This window comes from Podospora anserina, chromosome 3, assembly GCF_000226545.1.
Source record: "Podospora anserina S mat+ genomic DNA chromosome 3, supercontig 2".
Lineage (NCBI taxonomy): Eukaryota > Fungi > Ascomycota > Sordariomycetes > Sordariales > Podosporaceae > Podospora > Podospora anserina.
This window is the reverse complement of record NW_001914856.1, coordinates 2,096,019-2,110,840: the sequence shown is the minus strand read 5'-3', so window position 1 is coordinate 2,110,840 and position 14,822 is coordinate 2,096,019. Positions and strand designations below refer to the sequence as shown.

General features: G+C 52.8%; 6 protein-coding genes across 6 annotated transcripts; all 6 read right to left on the bottom strand.

Annotated features, from left to right (window-relative positions):
- Positions 1-251: 251 nt before the first annotated feature.
- PODANS_3_7860 (uncharacterized protein) lies at positions 252-626 on the bottom strand (the record flags this gene model as incomplete). Its single annotated transcript, XM_001909555.1, has 1 exon — positions 252-626. The coding sequence occupies one exon, from the start codon at positions 624-626 to the stop codon at positions 252-254; it is 375 nt and encodes a 124-aa protein (XP_001909590.1).
- A 1,074-nt stretch (positions 627-1,700) lies between these two features.
- Positions 1,701-2,552, bottom strand: PODANS_3_7850 (uncharacterized protein; the record flags this gene model as incomplete). The annotated part of the gene is made up of 1 exon (XM_001909554.1): positions 1,701-2,552. One exon carries the CDS (start codon positions 2,550-2,552, stop codon positions 1,701-1,703), a length of 852 nt encoding a protein of 283 aa, XP_001909589.1.
- Positions 2,553-4,221: 1,669 nt separating this feature from the next.
- Positions 4,222-5,721, bottom strand: PODANS_3_7840 (uncharacterized protein; the record flags this gene model as incomplete). Its single annotated transcript, XM_001909553.1, has 1 exon — positions 4,222-5,721. One exon carries the CDS (start codon positions 5,719-5,721, stop codon positions 4,222-4,224), a length of 1,500 nt encoding a protein of 499 aa, XP_001909588.1.
- Positions 5,722-7,120: 1,399 nt separating this feature from the next.
- PODANS_3_7830 (uncharacterized protein) lies at positions 7,121-7,976 on the bottom strand (the record flags this gene model as incomplete). Its single annotated transcript, XM_001909552.1, has 3 exons — positions 7,121-7,614; positions 7,680-7,746; positions 7,812-7,976. 3 exons carry the CDS (start codon positions 7,974-7,976, stop codon positions 7,121-7,123), a joined length of 726 nt encoding a protein of 241 aa, XP_001909587.1.
- A 1,097-nt stretch (positions 7,977-9,073) lies between these two features.
- PODANS_3_7820 (uncharacterized protein) lies at positions 9,074-10,286 on the bottom strand (the record flags this gene model as incomplete). Its single annotated transcript, XM_001909551.1, has 3 exons — positions 9,074-9,422; positions 9,497-10,119; positions 10,200-10,286. The coding sequence occupies 3 exons, from the start codon at positions 10,284-10,286 to the stop codon at positions 9,074-9,076; spliced, it is 1,059 nt and encodes a 352-aa protein (XP_001909586.1).
- A 1,290-nt stretch (positions 10,287-11,576) lies between these two features.
- On the bottom strand, positions 11,577-13,740 carry PODANS_3_7810 (uncharacterized protein; the record flags this gene model as incomplete). The annotated part of the gene is made up of 2 exons (XM_001909550.1): positions 11,577-12,859; positions 12,921-13,740. The coding sequence occupies 2 exons, from the start codon at positions 13,738-13,740 to the stop codon at positions 11,577-11,579; spliced, it is 2,103 nt and encodes a 700-aa protein (XP_001909585.1).
- Between the last annotated feature and the right edge of the window lie 1,082 nt (positions 13,741-14,822).

The following is a 14,822-nucleotide window of genomic DNA, read 5'->3' as shown; positions in this document are numbered from 1 at the left end:
ATCCAGCTTTTTCAGGAAATTTCCATATGGCCCAAGGCTTAGACCCATCCAGGGAACAAAGAAAGAAGTCGCCTGTCTGTTCCCCGAACGAAATCCCATTTTCAGCCCCAACCTGGACCCTCCGAAAAGTTGTAAACCAAAGGGTCGCCCGTCCACAATGAACCTTGCGCTTGATTCCTTGAAGCGGTTGATGAGGTCAACAACCCGTGAAACTGACCACTCTCCGCAGGCCATACTATGATGAAAAAGAGTCAGTTCGCTACACACAGCCATTTGGCCCCTCTCGTATCGTCAAGGTGTGCTGGTGAACAAGGACTTAGGTTCCCCCCACCCCCCCCCCCCCCCAAAAAAAAAAACCATGGACGGTGAATACATACGTAGACTTTGTTGCGGCGGGTGGACTTGCTGAAAAAGTCCAGCTCACGCCAGCGATCACAGGGTCCCTCACACTTCATCTCGGGCGCCTTGTTGCCAGAGCTGTGCTCGAGACACGAGATAGTCGACTGGGCAGGGGTGGCAATGCCGTTGCCCAACTTCTTCTGGTACTTGCGAAGGGCACTGTGGGAAAACTTCTCTCTGGCCTTCCACTCGCCGCCGTTCTCGCAGCGAATCTTGTTGCCGACCATGTTGACTATTTACTATCGACTGTCGACTCTTTGATGGAATTAGATGATGGTTGATGGATAAAAGGTCGACGGGAGTGACTGGAATGCCGAAGAATTGAGTGTCGAAGGTGAACAAGGTGTAAGAGGAGGAGATGTGTGAGGAGATGGTGGAACGAGAAGTAAGCGATAAAAGCTGTTGACCGGGCTATCTGTCTCTCGAGAGCTGACTGATTGTGAGAGGGATGCCCGAGGTAAGAAAGAAGGAGGAGGTTCGGGGAACAGAGGTGTAGAACATATACTCGAGTTGGGGAGCCGTCGGCTGGCTGCAGCGACTTGAGGTAATTGTGGGCCTGATTGCCTTATCTGATGAACTGGCTGTTCTTTGTCTCCTGAATATTAGGCAGGAGTGAGTATGGGAAACTCCACCTGAGGCAGGTGGTCAGAAGCAGGAGAGGAAGGCACTAGTGATGAGGTGAAAGGTAAGAAAGGGGCACTTTTCTCCACTCGAGGAGCCCTGCAACCTCAGATTACAAAGTAGAAGACCCACCTAGGAGCGACTCAATCTAGTATATAGTGCTCTATCATTGCAAAGACTTTTCTTGATGAGATTGTTGCTCCAGGGGAGGTTGGGAGGTTGATAGGGGGGGGGCTGGGAGGGAGAGGAAATCAAGGGGCTGCGATTCACTCCTGATATTCACTCCAGATGTTCACTCCAGATGTTCACTCCAGATGTTCACTCCAGATGTTCACTCCAGATGTTCACTCCAGATGTTCACCCTGCGGGGCCCAGATTTCAAGTACGTATCAATCTTCGTTCTTCACCTGCCCAAGAAATCTCTTCCAACTTTGGCGAAAAGCCAGCCTCTTGCCCTCGTCACGTGGTATCCAAGCAAACGCCCAACGCCTAGCGCCTGTCAAACAAGTCACATATCCAAGGCATCAAATCCAAACTGTTTCCTCACTTCACTTCTACCCAGATCCATAGCTGTTCACCGTATCATTCACTGATATCCTCACCCACTCCTTCAATTCCTCACTCCAGCGGTGTCTGCGTTGAATGTCAGCTTTGTCCTAGGGAATCCCTCGAGATCAAGCTTACCCTTCCCACTCGGTCAACACCAAGCTCTTCTCCCCATACTCCGCCACCAAAATTCTCTCGTGATCAAGAGGCACCTTTGCCTTAACCCCCTCAAACCTTGTCTCCTTCAGCGGCCAGATATTATGCGTCCTATACTGATGGAAGTTCTTGCAGCTCCAAATCCCCGGTTCCAACACTGGATTTCTCTCGGCTAGCGCAGTGATATCCACAAACATGCCCGTGTCAACATCAACCCATCTGGCATCAATCACGTTCATTCCCTGTCTCCTCTTCATTTCCGAGTAGTTTGGGTTCACGTCCAACAGATACGTCTTCTTGATTTCATGCACACCCTCCCCTCCCTCATCGGTGGTGTACCTCCACTCATGCAGCGTCTGGTTGAACTGCTTGGCCATGTGCTCCATCGTGTGGAGGCTGACCTGGACGTCGAGGTCATAGTCCCAGGGCATGATCCGGCCATTCCACCACCACCCAAGCAATGTGCCATGTGCGATCCAGGTCTCCATCTTGAGGGAGGCCATGATGGAGAGGTATGATCGGATGAGGTGCTGGAGGACCTCACGATGTTGAGAATACGGAATCACGCCCTGGAAGAAGCGGATGTCGTAGTGGGACATTTCTAGGGTGTTGCCAGCTTCCTGGAAGTACTTTGGTTCGGGGGGTTCATTGCTGTAGGAGGCCCATACCATCGGCCATGCTCGCTCTGGGGGCGGCTCGACAGAGGGAACGGAAGGGAGGTAGGAAGACCGGTGAATCGTCGCCGAGAGGAGGACGAAGGACGTTACCACGAGCACAATGGCCAGCAATAGATTCGGTAAAGATACGGGAGGATAAAGAGAAGATTTCATGACGTGCTGGTCTGGTGTCTATCACAGTACAAACTAATGAAACAAAGAGCTATAGAGAAGAAAAACTCGGGATGGGAAAGTAGAGAGGAACAGCGAGTCAACATAAAGGATAATCGGCGCAGGACCATGCAGTGGGGGATATAGACTAAACATCAGAGACACATCGCAGCGAAACCACACGCGTAAGAGCACACGAGTGATGAAACCTCTGGTTCCCCGCATGGTCGTCAAGATATCTCTCTAGGCCCCAAAGTTCCCGTCTGCTCCGACATCTCCCAGCCAGGAACTTCCCAGATGTCCGGGTTTTGCAGCTCAGGGACCCAGTGTCGGGCGGAGCTGCCCTACGTGAGCATCGGGTGGGGGGGTCAACCTTGCGGTTGATCAGAGCTGCGGGAGTCAGTGCAGTTGCGAGGCGATGAGCCTCAGTAGGCTCTTCCAGAGCGCTTCTCTAGCAGAGCCTAACGTTGAGCTATAAGAGGAAGAACAGATCAAAACCCGAGGACGCAGCCCAGGAACCCACGCTCTAACGGCTAGCCTGTCCCGGAGAACAGGTCAAACTATCAAACTCAATCCCCAAGTCTCAGAAAATCGTCACTCTCTCTCTCCTCACCACCAGCCCATCCATCACCAACCACCCCACACCTATCCCACCTCTTTTCCTCCTCCTCTAACCCAAACCGTCCCCTTCCCGGGAGCAGTTTTTATCACCTCACACGACACCCCCCTGCCTCTTCAAAAACCCTCAGATAGAACGACCCTGAACGCGAAGACGACAAATCAAGCTTTCCACTAGCAAAAGCAAGTCCCCACTCTGCTTCTCCGCCGCCGTTGTAGAAAGACGCAAGACCGCGCAAGCTTGTGGGGACAGACAGACGAACGGGGAGAGGCTCTCCGAAAAGGAAGAATGCTTCTTTTTTTTTCCTTTCGGAGCGGAGGGGAGGGGAGTCGTCATCGGACCATGGTCCGGTTTTGTTCGGGATGTGGGCGGGCCCGGATCACATTAGCTCACCAAGGTACGCGGGAGCACCCCCCGGGGACAAAGGTGAAAGGAACAGCGAAAAATAATTGGAAGATGGGGGTGTGAAGAATGTCAAGAGTGAATTACCTGCTGCTTTGCGGGCCCAGGTAGGATGTTTTGGATAGAGGTGGTTCATTTATACATTACATGTGTGTGGCCCTTGGAAGACAGATACCAGCGATGTTGTTTTTATTATTTTTTTTGGCAGCGATTCGTGAAGTCAATCATGGTCTCTCTGAATCGTCAAAGAATCCTTGCCTCCACGTCGTCACACAGAGGATAATTCAAAATGCCAAGGTCTGGGGACGACAAGCTTCAGTGGTGGGTCCTCCACGCCAAGAGATCTCTCTGCAGATCATCGTTGGTTGGCCTGCCACAATCCAGGGGGTTTGTTTACTTTCCCTCCTCTTGACACTACTAACACTCCAGCTCACCATCTACAAGCCCATCCCCTCAAAATCAGCCAATACTTTGAATAGTCTTCATAACAATTTGAGGAAAAAATAAAAAATAAAAAAACACAAAATAAACAAAAATTAAATTTTTTTTAAAAAAAAACAACAACAGGAAACCCTGGGCACGCAAGATGAAATAGTCTTCATAATTCATGACACTATAAATTACTCGCTCGCTTAAATACCAAAAACCCCCTCACTTCTTCCCCGGAGCAGCCGTAGCAAACGGACTAACAACCCCCCTCTCCCTCCTCAACCAGCTCTCTAACCTCTTCGGCGTCCCCTTCCCTTCCTCTTCATCCACAGGACTACTCCCCCCACTACTCCCCCCATCACTCCTCGGGAACAAACTCAGCTTCCCCGGCGGCGGCTGACTCAGTTGAAACCCCTTCATCATCTGCCTCGTCTTGTTCCCCCCCGTCTTGACAATCGTCGTTGCCGTAGGCGTCATAACCTTCATCACAGAATTATTATCATTATCATTATGCCCCCCTGCCTTCTTGATCACCCCCGTCCCGACCGCCTTTGGAGGTGGTGGCATCGTCGTCGAGTCAGGGGAGTAATAACTCATCGCGAACCCAACCTTTGGACCCCCGACCGACTTTCTCGAGATGGTAGTCCCCGACCTTTCCAAAACCATCCTCCTCAGATCCGGCGCGTTTCTTGCCAGTGTAGCAGGTGACGGCTGCTGCTGCTGTTTAAGCAGCCCCTTTTCGTCGTCGTCCAAGTCAGAAGAGTAGACACTACTGACATCACTGACCCTCTTTCCCACATCCTTCTCCTTGTTCTCCCCCCCAACCTGAAATCCCCCCGGCCCCAAACCCACACTAGCATACGCCTTATTCGACGTAGACTGCAGCACCGGCGCGCCAATATTCGGACTCCCCCCTTTGATCTTCCCCCCTCCCCCCCCGGTAAAAAAAGCATCACTCCCAATCCCGGGCCCCAACCTCCCCTGCTTCTGCTGTCGCTGCCGTATCTTCAACCCAAAAAACACCCCCACCACACTCAACACCATCGACCCCAACACCCCCCCAACCACAGCCCCAATCACAACCTCCGTTCTCATCCCTTGCACCGGTTCCGGCACCGCTGTTGAGGTGGGAACCCCAGACCCAGTCTCCAACCCCCTATCCTCCCCCTCCTGCACAACCCGTCCCTGCGCCAAAGCAACCGCGCTCCTAGACGCTTGCGCCAGCCTCCGGGAGAAACTGCTCTCCATCTGAACCGACATGGCGCTCATATTCTCCACCATCGTCATGCTCGCCCTCTGCAGCCGCTCACTCATCTGGCGGTCTGCGCTTCGCGAAACCTCAGCTACCTGCTGTGATAACGAGCGGGAGGCTTGCTCGGCGTTGTTCACCGACTGCCGGAGCGCATTGACCGACTGTTCTGTTTGGGTGAGACGGGAGGAGAGCTGCTGGACTGAGTTTAGCAGCTGGGCTGACGTAATGGAGAGTTGTTGGGACGATTGGGAGATTTCGCGGGAGGATTGGGATAGGGCGGAGAGTTGTTGGGAGAGGGATTGGATTTGGGGGTCGTTTTGGCGGGGGACAAGGAGGGTTGGTGGGGGGGTTATGGTCGGTATTGGCGGGAGGGCGGGAGGGGCGGCGAGGGTGGCTGTTGATAATACCCCAAGGGCGAGAAACAGATATTGGGAGAGTGACCCGGTTGTTGGTGGACGTGATTTAGCCATCTCCTTCTGCCTCTCTTTCTCTCCCGTTCCCGTCGAATGTTTTGTTTCGTGTCGTTTGTCGTTGTGTAAAGAATGAATGGCCAAAATCCAGTCTGGCTAAATGAAAGTAGCGGGACGGGTACCTATCTATATCAACAAGAAACAAAACCCCTGTAGAATAAAAAATTGTTGCAGTATAAAAGAACGTATAAAATCTACCGCGCCGGCGGGTATGAGAATAGAACAGAAACAACTTCAGCAAATCTCGTCGTCGACCATCATTATTCAGCCTAACTCCAAGATCACAACTCAGGCAAAATGGAAGAAAAGAGAAAATCTCCAAACCCGCGAGGAGGGGTGGGTGGGCAGTGATAAAACTTCATGCCTCACTCACCCCAAGCAAAGCAAATGTGACGTGATGAAGCTTCCCAGCTCGGTTGACTTACAACACGCCAAAAGAGCTTGGCGGCAGCAGCCTCGAAGTCGCAGATCTCACCTCGGGGCGGGTGTGACCCGGAGCGAGCTCACGCACAGACCCTCAATGCAGGGGGAGGAAGAGCTTCAACGTCTCAGATATTGCCCCGTGCTTCAACAGCTACCAGAAAATTGTCTTCATGCCCTGGTTTTTGGTCAACAAGACGAGATGGCATGCTGGCCATGTCTAGACTTCCAAACCATCATCACCCACCGAGCCAAGTTCATCAGGATTGTAACATTTGCAGTCTAGTCCGTGCTGCGTAGCCATGAAAGAGGTTTCTAATTCGCACCGAGATCCTTCATCTTCCAGCACCCAAGGACACTTCTACCAAGCCCTCCTCGTCTCAACCACACGGCACATCCATAAACCAACCTGGTAACAACCTCCTCACCCACCAACACCCCATTCTTGGCCCAGGGGTTCGGTTCCCCCACCACCACCACCACCAACCACCAACCACCATCATGCGAACCAAAGACCACCACCATCGGCATTTGCACTACCCGGTTTGTTCTCGAACACACCCATATATCACTCTCCTCTTCCCAAACCAGTCAGCTTTTCCATTTTAAGTCTCGGTCCCTTGACCACCTGCCCGCAATATACCCCTACTGTTATATACAATGTGAAAAAGCAAAAAAGGATATTCATACTTGTCGACCACACAACACGCCGGCCGCTTGTCAGTCATTCCCGTTATCCTTAAAACCAACCAGCATTTGAATTACACCCCATACACGTAAAAAAAACAACCACACTTTCTTCCCCCCCCCCCCCCCCCCCGCCTAACGCCAGCCCGCCCACCCAAGTGTCCGTATCTCATAGGCCATTGCATTTTTCTTATCCTCCTCTCGTTAACTTTCCCTCTTGCCATCACCCCCAACTTGTCTCTTTCGCCCCCTCCTGCAATCCCCTCCATCATATCCTCGGTTATTGCTGGCCCTAAACAGGCAACTTAAACTTCTCCCCCCTCATAACCTTGGTATAATAAATCCAAAAGAAATCACTATACAAAATCGTCTGCAAAATCCCCGCCGTCACCGCGATCGTGTCCACTTTGTGCGTCGGCTCGCTAAAGTACCGATAGATCCAGTTCGGGATATACAGCGCCCTGTACATCCCCAGCGCCGCAATATAATGCGCCGTCATGGCCTCCGCCTCCCCCGTCCGCTGCAGCATGAACAGCTGCGGCAGGATCGCCACCGACTCGAGCCAGATGGAAAACGCCCAAAACACCTCGAGGATCGTGTACTTGTACGGAAACAAGAGCGCGAGCAGGCCGGCGAAGCCGAGGAGGAACTCGACGTGGAACGTGTCGAGGTTGGGGTCGTTGGTGGGCTTGTAGGCCCGGGCCATGAGGTAGATTATGTAGAGCTCTGAGGAGATGAAGAGGACTTTGAAGATGAAGTTGTAAGGGGAGGAGGTCCAGGGGAGGTCTGCGCCATCTATCAGTCAACATTATCCCCCCAAGGTGGAAACGGGAAAAGGAGGGGAGACATACCGAGATATCGAGTAATGTAAACCAGCATGTAAAGAACCTGCGACTTGAAAGAAATACCCGAGCAGCTCTGTTTCCAATATCAGCCACACCACCTATCGTCACTGTCAATGACCCGGGGGGGGGGGAGCATACCTTCAACTGCTGGATCTTGTGCAGCAAGATGAAAATGGAGGCGAGATGGGAGAAATCTCCTGTGAAAGCACATCGCATTATTAGCCCGGGTGTTCCTTCTCCCTCTAGCCGACGACTACTCGGAAGGGTATGCATACCCAGCACGCGAAAGATGTTGAGCGACATCGCGAAGGGAGCTCAATCCTAGCTTCTCCGGGGGCGTGCCCGTCTCTCTTTTCAACAACAATCCCCGATCAATTTCCCAACTATCAACACTGTTGTTATCAGCCCTGCCGCTGTTTGGTCGTCTTCTCTCGTCTTCTCTCGTCTTCGTTTTGCGTTATCGTTGATCGATCTCCTGTTTCGTTCGTTCGTCGCCCCTTCTTCGTAGCAGGTTCGGTTCCCCAGCTCCCTAAAATCCAACCACCTGTTCTTCCGGAACTTCGGAAGTTTTCTCAAACCGACTGCGGCGCAAACCAACTCGCTCCGTCGTTATCGGGTGTTCGCTGTGGGAGTGATGCCCTTTTCGTGGTGTGTGTACAAGTGGTTAGAGTCTTTGCCGTAATACACTTCCTCACCATTCAAAGAGGACACGAAACGCGTTTTCTGGCTGAATTGGGGGAACAATTGGAAATGCACACTTACCCACCCACCCTTGTTCGCTTTGGCACACGGCAATGATGCATGCCAAACCGATTCGACCCCACTCTTTGTCAGCATCTGGCCAATCAGACTTCACAAGCTAACGCAAGGGCCAGCCCGCCTGCTGCCCGGGGGCCGAGAACAATGTGGGGTCTGGTCTTTGCAAGTTCAAGGTCAGGGTTGGGAGAGTTGGAGATGGATGATGATGATGATGCTGCTCTTGGAGGTACAAGAGATGGTGATATTGGAATTGGATGCTCTATTTTGTATCAGAGTTGTGAGATTATCTTGAAGAGCGAGAAAAAGCCCATCTTGGTCAACCTGAATCTCATCAACCCCATACCGTCGCCATAGCAATTCAATTAGCCGGCAATGATGCCACGAAGACCACCGCCGCCTTGTTCTTAACCAATCCATTTGTCAATATTATGTTATCGAATGCCTCCTTGGATCTTAAAGCCTCACCTCCATCAGCTATCACAACACCACCAGCAACGTATCTCAAAGATGCTCCAAATGAGTATTAACTTGTAAACTGACTGCCTGGCTGTCTCTGAGCTCAGGCATGCCCCAATTATACACTCCTAAGACGCCAAACTCCCTCTGCTCTTGTCCTCTTCCCTGCATCACCCCCCCCCCCCCTACATATCCATACTCATCAAATACATCTCCAATATCCTCATAAACTTGGCCACAAACGCCTCCAAGTGAAAAATCACCTTTGTCCCCGTCTTTATCCTGTGCTCATAAAACGCACTCCACTTGATCACCTCCGGCTTCAAATCATCATCAATCAGCGGCATCAGCTTAAACGTCAACGTCTTCAAGATGGTCGTCGGCGGGATGCAGTGCGTGAGCAAGTCATAAAGCTTGCTCCTCACCTGCAGGATCCTCGCGGAGGTATGCTCAGCCATGATCTCCTGCGCAATCTGCTCAATCAGTCCCTCCCAATCCGGGGGCGGGATCGGTGTGTCGTCCGTCACTTTCTCACTGTTTTTCTCTTGTCAGCTCCCCAATCCACCCCTTATATCTCGCCCCCCTCCCCCCCGAAAAAAAGAACTCACTTCTGCGCATAAACCCCCTCCAACATCAACAACGCCCTCCTCAAATTCCTCCCGCTCTCCCTCGCAACCCTCCCCACCAACCCCTCCCTCACCTCCCACCCCTCCCTCTCACAACTCCCCCTCAACACCCCTTCCACCTCCCCCACCGTCGGCCTCGCAACCCTAACAAGCAAACACCGACTCCTAATCGGAGCAATAATCCCCGCCGTGCTCTCCCCAACCAAGATCAGCCTCAAATTCGGACTATACTTCTCCATCGTCCTCCTCAGCGCAGCCTGCGCGTCCCTCGTCAAGTGATCCGCCTCATTAATCACCACAACCTTGAACCTTTGCCTCGCGCTCTGATCAACCTGCTGCGTCTGCGCCACCTCCTTCAGCAAGTCCTGAACCACCACCCTGTCATAATTCCCCACGTCCGACGGCGTGATCTCGAGGTGGTACACGCTCGCGACGATGTTAAACTCGAGCTTCCTGTTCGAGCTCGTTTGGAAGACCCGCGCGTCAATCTTGATCTTTTCCACACCGGGGCCGTACAGCTCCTTGAGCGTCGCGACGATGCGAGTCTTTTTGCCTGCTCCGGAAGGGCCGTAGAAGAGGAGGTGGGGGAAGTCGCCTGATTGAGCCTGCAGATTCACACAAACAAAAACAAAAAAAAGTTAGATGATATTGTCGCTGCAAAAGGGGGAGGGGAGAGGAAACAAACCAAAGAACGGAGTCGATCAGACAATTCATCATGATATGTCAAAGCATCTAGACTTCTGGGCCGGTGCTTGTCGACAATGAGCGCCATCTTGCTTGATCAAATTTCTACTACTATCAATTGTTGTGCTTGATGGTAGTTGTTCGGAGAGAGTTGAGGTAGAATACTAGAAAGTGCAGGTGGAAGGAAGCCTTGAAAAGGTGGGCTCCGGAAAAGCACGCGTCTGGATGACGCGCCGCGCGACTCGGCCGCCAAAAATCAATTAAACCAAACCTACGCACAGACCACCTCACCTCAACATCCAGAGCTCTTAATCTTGTCAGCTACGAGTATTACGACAACAACCACCAAGGCATCAAGATCACAAGTCACAGGAGGCATCATCAAAAAAGTAAAATACAAAAACAATTCGCTATACGCTAGGTTATAGTGTCCACCCTTCCAGCTAACTAAAGACACCCAGATCAAGCCCAAGCCCCAATCCTAGCACCCCTAATCACCGCTAAAGTCATGTCCACCACCCCAACAATCTTTTCCTCCACCAAACATCCCCTCCTCCCTCCTCAAACAGTGTGCCCCCAAATAAAGGAGACCAGAGCCTTGCGGAAGGATCCGGAGTAATGTCGGCAGATCAGACCCTCTTGAGCGAATCAAAAGAGCCGAAGAAAGAAAAGAAAAGAAAAAAGTGTACACTACCAAAAATACAACAAACAAAAAAGCCAATTTCCCTTTCGCCTTTCTGAAGCAACATCAATCCCCCCCTCCCCCGTAAATCATAGCAAACAAAAGCTGTGGCCGCCGCCAGAACTCCCAAGGCCGAATATCCACAGAGATACCCAGATAACCCCAAGTGATATCCAGACTCCCTGCTTCTGGAGCCCCAGTATACGCAAGATGGTGCAAAGGACTGAATCTTGAACGCGTATAGATGTTCGATGAGAGCTGTTTGTCGCGGAATCGACTTGGCTCGTGAGCGCCAACCACCCGAGAATAGGCCAAAGGTGACGGATCGAATAGCAACGGCTGGCTGCCGAGGCCAGAGAACCGAGAAAAGAAAGAAAAAAAGAGACCGATACCCCATAAGAAATGAAACGAGGCTGTAAACAAAGCCTTCTAAAACCACCGCACCTCCACTGATATCCTCCCTGTCGCGCAGATAGTGTACAACACAGCAGAGCTTCAAAGAGGGCCCGCTGAAGAGGGAGTGCCGTGTCAGTCGTTGTTACTGAAACAACAAGTGCAAAAGGGAAAGGGGTCGTGACGGTCATAGCACTCATCATGCTGTCGTGACTAGTGTAGCAGAGAAAAGTAAGAGACCAAACTCCATAAGAAACACCCATCATCCATCCATGATCCCAAACACACCCCAGTGCTGATGATTTAGAGCCAGTTGTTGTCCGCCTGTCCGGAAGGGAACTGGTGCGGGTGCTGCTGACCGCGGGGCGGCTGCGGCGGGGCCTGGCTCGGGCCCCCTGGGTACGTGATGGCAGCGGCGTGGTTGACGTTGCCGTTGGCGCCGTTGACACCATTCGGAGCATATCCGTGGAATGTGCTCGTCGTGCTGTTGGTGCTATTGGACATGCCGCGCTGGTGGGCAGGACGAATAGACACCTGGCCACCCGTGTGGTCAGCAGGGACAGTCGGCTGATTGGGGGTATTGGCATTGATCCCGCTGGAGTCAAAGGCCGAGATCTTGGCCGAGATGCGGCGACCATAGGGTGTGTTGCGAATCGAGGCAAGATGAGGGCGGATCAAGTCGACGAGGCGCTGCTTCATGTCGTTGGTGCCGTGGTCAAGGGCCGTCTGGTAGACATAGTTGGCATATGAGTCGCGGAGGCAGCGCTCAATCTCGCTTCCGGCATCCAGAAGCTCCGAGACGATCATGTTCTTGGACTGTTCCGAGGAGCAGCGAAGGCACTTCTCCACCACATTGGAGCTGAACTTGAGCTTGGAAAGCGTCAGAATGTGGGTGCGGAACTGGGCAACGAGGGGCTCGGTGAAGCTAGGCTCGTTCAGGTCGATGATGTATTGAATCACGTAGTTGCCAAAGGGGTCCTGGACCAGGCGGTACGCATTGTTGGTGATGCATTGGATGAGCCAGGCCTTCTGTTGGCCGTTGGCATGATCAATGCACCGCTGGAGGACGCAGCAACCGTGACGGTGAGTGCCCACGTCGATGCAGTTCTCCCCGACAGCGTTGAAGATGAAGTGAGACTGCTCGGGGCTGAGCTTGTTGAGGCACTTCTGAATCACGTGGTTGCCATTCAGATCTTGGATCAGCGTGACGACCTGCATCTTCAGGGCGTCGGTGATCATTTGAATCTGAACCTCGTTGGACACATGTTCGATCATCTTTTGAAGGGCGCGAGTACCGTGTTGGTTCAACGCGATCGGCACCATGTCTTTGGCTGAGTTCTTGATCAGCTCGGTGCGTTCGTCGTCTGTACAGTACTCGAGGAGCTTCTGGCAGAGGTAGTTGCCAAAGGGATCGATCATGAGTTCGTGAACGTGAGGCAAGACCTCCCGGTAGATGGCGTGGACCTCGTGAGGAATACGGTTCTCGAGCTGCTTCTGCAGGAACCTACAGCCGTGCTGATCTCTGGCCAGGCTGTTGATGTTGCCCTCAGCCTTCTCCAACGTCATGTTCTGGTAGCGTGACATCGCTTCGACATTGTTAGCCAACTCGGCAAGACTGCAAATCAAAATAGAAACAAAGTTACTTACCCTCACTGTCCTGCTGGCGACGATTCGCAATCACGCGGGCTTGGCTGTCGTGGAGAGGTTGCCGAGGGGCAGGAGGAGCAGGCTGGCCGTACTGAGGACCGTAGCCAGTGAAGCTCTGCGTCGGGATATGAGGCTGAGGCTGCGTGGCCTGAGAAGGCTGTGGCACGGCACTGCCAATGCTGAGGTTGCTGAAGCTCGGCACGAGCATGCCATAGGGATTGAATGGCTGCCCCCCGTTGTACGGCACGCTACCAGGCACAGCAGCAGCATAGTAAGGACTATACTGGACTCCGCCCAGCGAAGGAGGGGCCGGCATGACCGCGGCCTGGGGCTGCTGGTTCGGAGCCTGGAAAGGGGTAGCTTGGGCATGCAGGGTCGACAGGGTGGACGAGATGGAGGGATAACCAGCAGCAATGTCATGACCGTTGGCCACGCGGACATCACCAGACATGTTCTGGCTGTGGCGATTCATGGCACCGGCAGGGAAGCGTCCCAAGCTGGCATTGTGGTTGTGGAAATGCTGCTGAGCATGGACATTGGTATTGGCACCCAGAGTCGAGCCATTGGTCTTGATGGTCGGGACGTCGTTGGCAGAGTACGACTGCTGAAGCTTGGGGGGCGAGGCCACGGCGTGGGCGGCAGGAGGGGAAACAACAGAGGCAGGAGTGTCCAAGGGCGTGGTGACGCTCTCGGACATAAACTTCATGCCATCCATTGAGTGACGGATGCTGGCCGGGCGGCTGCCAATGGTACCAGGCTCCGAAGGAGGGGAACCGACCGGGCCGGCACCGTTGAGACCGTTGGAACCGATGGTAGACATGCTTTGTCGCTGTTGATGCTTGGTAAGATTACTCCAAGTACTGGTTGAGGTGGGTTCAGAATCCAGAGCAGATGAGGTCTGTTGGGTGAAAAAAGGTTAGCAACAGTTGATCCTTTCGGAGTCGCGAGGTGGCTATAAGAAATCGCGATGAAGATGAAAGAGTGGGGAAAGAGAGCGGAAGTATTGTTCAATGGGAGTGAATAATTGAGAGTGAATTGGGGGAGAGGTGAGGGGCGAGGAGAAGAACAAGAAGGTCGGCCTATTAACCTCAGGCCGGGAAATGAGCGAGAAGAAAGAATTTTCATCTCACAAGCCCTGACAGTTCTTCACGGCAAGAGCGAGCTGGCTAACGTCATTCTCGCCCTGTGACCTTCCAATTCTCCGCAACAAAAGAGAGATGGGTGATGGGTGAAGAAGTCGAGGCGATTCAGATGAACGGAAGAAGGTCGGGGCAAGGTAACTCACCAGTTGAGAATAGGCTTGCGAGCGATAGATCGTGTTGAAAGCCTCCGCTGTAGGAGTGGTTCGGGTATCCTCGAGATGGGAGTCTTCGTCTCCAAAGAGGAAGCCCGTGGTGTTGTTGCTGTCCTCAAAATCACCCAGATAGGTTCGAGACTTGGTCACCGGCATAGAATACCGGTTGAGGCTGAGTGTGAGTCGAGTTAGCGACGGGACACGGCGAACAGCAAAAACAATGTTGCAAACACAAAAACACGGAAACAACAAAAGGATTGTGGTGAAAGACAAGTAACAAGCGGTACTGATATGGATGATGTGAATATCAACCAGTCGGCGACGTGAGGTGTTGCGAAGAGGAAGAGAGAGTTGCTGGGGTGGGAAGAAGCGGAATTATTCCAGAAAACCACCAACGGCCCTGCTTGTTTGCAACCAGCTGCTGAGATCACTCAAGAGGGCGGTAATGGGCGGCGAGAAGGGGGGGGCTCTGGTCCATACACCAATTTCACCACGGCAGGAGCAACGACAGTTGGCCCGAGCGCTTCTTCACCTCTGACAAGCTGGCAGTTCAAGCAGAGAACACCGAGCTTCAGTGTTGCTGCAGTACACATCTCCGACCCCCAAGC